Source organism: Paramormyrops kingsleyae, chromosome 6 (assembly GCF_048594095.1).
Source record: "Paramormyrops kingsleyae isolate MSU_618 chromosome 6, PKINGS_0.4, whole genome shotgun sequence".
NCBI classification, from domain to species: Eukaryota; Metazoa; Chordata; class Actinopteri; order Osteoglossiformes; family Mormyridae; genus Paramormyrops; species Paramormyrops kingsleyae.
Window position 1 is genome coordinate 2,537,501 of NC_132802.1, and position 4,914 is coordinate 2,542,414.

The 4,914-nt window shown below is 39.2% G+C and overlaps 1 protein-coding gene across 9 annotated transcripts in view; it reads right to left on the bottom strand.

Moving 5' to 3' along the window:
- cfap74 (cilia and flagella associated protein 74) overlaps positions 1-4,348 on the bottom strand; it is a 57,760-nt gene extending 53,412 nt beyond the window's left edge. For 5 of the 9 annotated variants that reach the window (XR_011992141.1, XM_072713377.1, XM_072713376.1 and 2 more), the window contains exons 1-4: positions 4,266-4,348; positions 3,078-3,196; positions 815-908; positions 278-424 (exon numbers count right to left, since the gene is read on the bottom strand). Coding sequence is in view for 7 of the 9 variants with exons in the window: in XM_072713377.1 (XP_072569478.1) it covers positions 278-424; positions 815-908; positions 3,078-3,177 (341 nt within the window). In the remaining 2 variants the exon portion in view is untranslated. Of the gene's footprint in view, positions 1-277; positions 425-814; positions 909-3,077; positions 3,197-3,698; positions 3,767-4,265 lie in introns of those variants that run through there. The other 4 variants (XM_072713378.1, XM_023793698.2, XM_023793700.2 and 1 more) reach the window with 4 other exon arrangements.
- Positions 4,349-4,914: the final 566 nt, after the last annotated feature.

Sequence of the window (4,914 nt, forward strand, 5' to 3'; positions counted from 1 at the left end):
TACTAAATTGTTGCTGGTCACAACGCCAAACACTTTGCTTTCAGCTCAGTGCTGCATAACAACTCATTAGATACTGATAGCCTGTTATGAATAAAGGGGGAAATAAGCTGAAACATGTTGTGTCATGCTAACATTTTTAGCGCCAAGGAGGGATTTAAATAGCCAAATCAGCTGATGTGGAAAATGTCCCTCTGTTCAAAGTGGATGTGGGGTACAGCAATGGGGCTGAAGGGTTCTGCATCACAGGGGAGAGGCTAATCATCAGCAGGCTCCGGACCTGACTATCTGGACCTCATGCTGGTTCTGCCTGCAGAGGGAGTCCAGCTGGTCCAGGTTCCGTCGCAGCTTGAACATCCGCGCTCGCTCTGCATAGCTCCTCTTGACGTGCCGGTCTCTGGTTGAGAAGGCAAAGTCGTTTCCCTCCCTTATACAACAAAAGAGGTGGACAAGAGCAAAGCGATGCTGCTGATTTCCCCATGCATGACGCTGCAACACCTGAACGAGTTATATAAGGAACAAAAATCAGATCTGCGTGAGCTTCAGCAGTTAGACTGAATTATCACCCTCGTTCTGTATCTCAAACATCATCCATCACATCTCTGGAAAGACACAATTATTCACATGATCATACACACTACTAAACTCCGTCTTCTGCACTGTTAAATTAATTCTGCAACCCTCTATCTGCCTATGACAAATTCCAGTGTAGAAAAGCAAATGGAAAAGATGCTTTCTTTAGGAGAAACAGCAATTACCAGCCCATATGTTAGTATTCAGAAACCCCAAAATCACCGCACTGATACGTGACACAAACCGACTTGTGGAAGAATCCGATTCAGCCAGTTCATCTACAAGCACTGGAAACAATTTATCTGTGTCCCTGAAGGCCTCCTCTTCAGTGTCATCAGCTGTGAATCAAATTTAGAGCAATATTTCAATAAATTAATTACATTTTACATTATTTATCCAACAAATGTTCTTAATGAAGCCACTTAGATGACAGTTACAAAAGCCAAAACATTTAAAAATGCTAAATCATGATTATTTTAATTTACTATGAACCACCAGAGGCCTTGTACACAATACTATTCTGTGCATTACAACACATTTCAAAGAGAAAGGTGTCTATAATGGTACAAATGCATATTTTTAGATAATCAAAACAAAGTAAACATAATTAAAATGTCATAATGGAGTGTTGGGTCATCATAGGCTTCAGGGCATCTTCGCATAGTTTCTACAAGCATCTATAAATATCCTAACAAGACGAAATTCAAATTTTCTACAAGATATTCCATTATTAATTGGTGTTTTGTTGACAGTGGTGAAAAATGCTGTTTCAGGAACTGCTCCAGAATTGTCCAGAAGTGCTCGGTTGGAGTGAGATCAGTTGGCTGAGTCACCCATAGCATATGGTTTATGGTGTTTCCATGCTCATCAAACCATTCTGTGACCAATTGCACCCTGTAAAAGACGACATTCCGGAAGATTCCACTTCTATCGGAACAGAAATTCTTCAGCACCGGATGCATGTCACCACTCAGAACGGCTTGGCTTTTAAGATGCCCTATAAGCGGTTGAGTAGACCTAACCCATGCCAGGAAAATGTGCTCCAAACCAATGCAGGCCTGTGAGGACCCTTCACAAGAGGAAACAAGCTTTCCAGCCCGCAGCCCTTTTTTGGCGAGTGCTACACGTGTATGTGTCTGCTGAGAAAAGGCTGACGGATGTCTCATTTGATCAACTTCCCACGTTTCGGTAAACCTGCAGTCTGAGCCCCACATTATGCATAAAAGTGCATTTTTATAATGGGAAGAATAATATGCCCAGAGCTTGTAAAGGTTTGCGAAGGACTGTACTTAATGAAAATGCCTCTTCTTACACTTTGTAATTTATAGACAACCATTTTGTACTTGCTTTCCCGTTTTGCCTTGCACCTTGAAAAAGTCGTGGCTAAGGAGCGCGCTGATGATGTCGTTGCATAATGTGATGATGGAATGTTGCACCGTGAAAAAGTTGTGGCTAAGGAGCGCGCTGATGATGTCGTTGCATAATGTGATGATGGAATGTTGCACCGTGAAAAAGTTGTGGCTAAGGAGCGCGCTGATGATGTCGTTGCATAATGTGATGATGGAATGTTGCACCGTGAAAAAGTCGTGGCTAAGGAGCGCGCTGATGATGTCGTTGCATAATGTGATGATGGAATGTTGCACCGTGAAAAAGTCGTGGCTAAGGAGCGCGCTGATGATGTCGTTGCATAATGTGATGATGGAATGTTGCACCTTGAAAAAGTCGTGGCTAAGGAGCGCGCTGATGATGTCGTTGCATAATGTGATGATGGAATGGTGTTTTTTTAAACTAACTTAAACACGAGATCAGTATATGTGTACTTCCTTTATTTTCACAGTTGCCAGCATTTACTTGAAAATATACGTAAATTCAACTTTCAGTATAATTCTAAACAAAAAACTGACAATGTCTGATGTCTGTATCGTCGGTCTGATACAGAAACACCTAAGTTTCTAGTTGAAAATGGGATTTTATACTGGTCTGAATTCCTCATCAGTAGATTTACTAGTTCAGTTCAGCTGTTATTTCTAATCAAAATCTGAAGCATCTGTAACTAATCTACTCCGTTATGCAGGCCAGCTAAGCTAAACTAACTAAATGAACTCATGTGCAAATGTTACTGCAAATCGACTGGAATGTCCACTATCAATTCCAAAGGATCATCGATCCAATATGAACATAACTTTTAAATATTTTGTTAATGAGCATAATTAAAATGATTAATAAATAGAACTGCGCACAAAACTTTATTGTCATACATTACATATGATACGGCCCAGTGGTGCATAACATTCTCATTTCCCTATAGCTTTGGCTGGTTTCCCCTTACTGTACCGTAAAGAATTAAGGAGGCACAGATTTTATATTTTAGGACCTACCCTTGCCTGTTTGCTCAGACTTTATAAATCAAAAGAGGTCAGCTTTCTATGCTTTAATCCATTTGTCATTCTTCCCAGACAATACAAACCCTCATCCTGTCTCCACGAAAAGAACAGAAGAGAATATACCAGCCATCTCCTCATCCATCCTGGGACCCTGGGGTGTATCTTCAGCAAGGAGGGGTGAGACGTTGGATATATCCTCAGGAAAACGTTCCACGAGATCCATTTTAACTTGGTGCCAGGATCTAAATTAACAAGACTCTTATTGTGTGAGGAGAGTTAGCCCTTACATTTAAAACTTTCTTAGATGTTAGTAGTACACCATCTATATTTATCGATAAAAATAAAATTTAAACACAATACACAATTTAACAAATGGGGAAAAAAGGGCTATATTATAATTTGCTGCAATAAATTGTATCCCATTCTTCGTTACCTAGACTGATAAAGCGAGCAGTTTAAAACTACAAAAAAACAATACCTCATAAAAAGATAAAGCCAATATGTGATACCCGACAACAATATGCAACTTCTCAAAAACGATACACTACTAGTTCAACAATAAACTGCTCAGTTAGCTTGACATGCTATCAAGCTACTAGCGAAACACCACCTAAACTTTACTATGGATTCGTGTTATAAAAAGGTAATGTTGTTAAAACTGTGCAAAAGGTATACCATTTATACATAATATTTAAAATTATAAGCACCACAGTAATAAGAATTTGCTATATAGCTAATATCCACCTTTTATCACCGCGCGCGTTCAATGTCTCACCTCGAGTACGTTGTATATCCAGGGTTTCCATGGAAACGAGACCAAACCATTAACAAGAAGAGGGGCCGTTTACATATAATATGTGATACTCATTACATGAATAACTGAATTCGAAATATAATATACTAAACCTGTAGCTAATTTTATACGCAATTTAACTTTAACTTACATAATTATTTTGCTGTCATTTGCATAGTAATTGTAGGCCTGCATAGAAAACGGACGTATTATTTAGACTATGCTTTTTAAAAAGGGATTCAAGAGAGACGTAGTGGTACTGTGTTGGAAAGTGCTCGCTGTGCGTTTTAGAGCTAGGCTGAACTGAGGATAACAGGGATGGCTGAAGTCAGGGACGTCACTAGGATTGAAAGACAAGGGGGACTTAGCCCTTAGGGTTGTAATAAGGAATTAGCGCATATAGAGGGCTGAAAAATTTTCACCAAACCTAAACAGGCTTCTTTAATGTTATTATCTCATTAATCTAGAAGGCTCCACCCTGAAGAAAACGACAACAACAAAACAAACAATCTCTTTACCTGTAAAGCTCCACCAGTCTTGATCATGCACGCTCCCTCAGCATCAGCTCCCCTGCCGCTCTCCTGCTTCAATCTTTCAAAATACTTTCGTATATCCATCTGGTATATAAACTGAACTTCAGTGTCCCTGTTTTTACTATTGTACAAATATATCCACTTAATGGTAAGTGTCCCTGTTTTTGCTGTTGTACAAATATATCCACTTAATGGTAAGTGCCCCTGTTTTTGCTGTTGTACGAATATATCCACTTAATGGTAAGTGTCCCTGTTTTTGCTGTTGTACGAATATATCCACTTAATGGTAAGTGTCCCTGTTTTTGCTGTTGTACGAATATATCCACTTAATGGTAAGTGTCCCTGTTTTTGCTGTTGTACTTGCCACAATAACCAATTATAACAGCAGCATTATGCCGACAAGTTTAAAATTAGTTTTAAAATAGCCAACAACGTCACTTTCCTTTAACTTAAGGAAACGTAAGTAAAGTTAAGCAATTAACAGTTATTGACACCTACTCACAATCTCTGACAATGAAATTATCTGGCCGCTTCTTTAATCCGTTGAACTGCGGATTAACGTACGCTACTCGCTTATTTTTAATTCAGTTTGTAGTCTTGCTTCTATTTAAGTGCGTACCTTCGCTCAGTGATA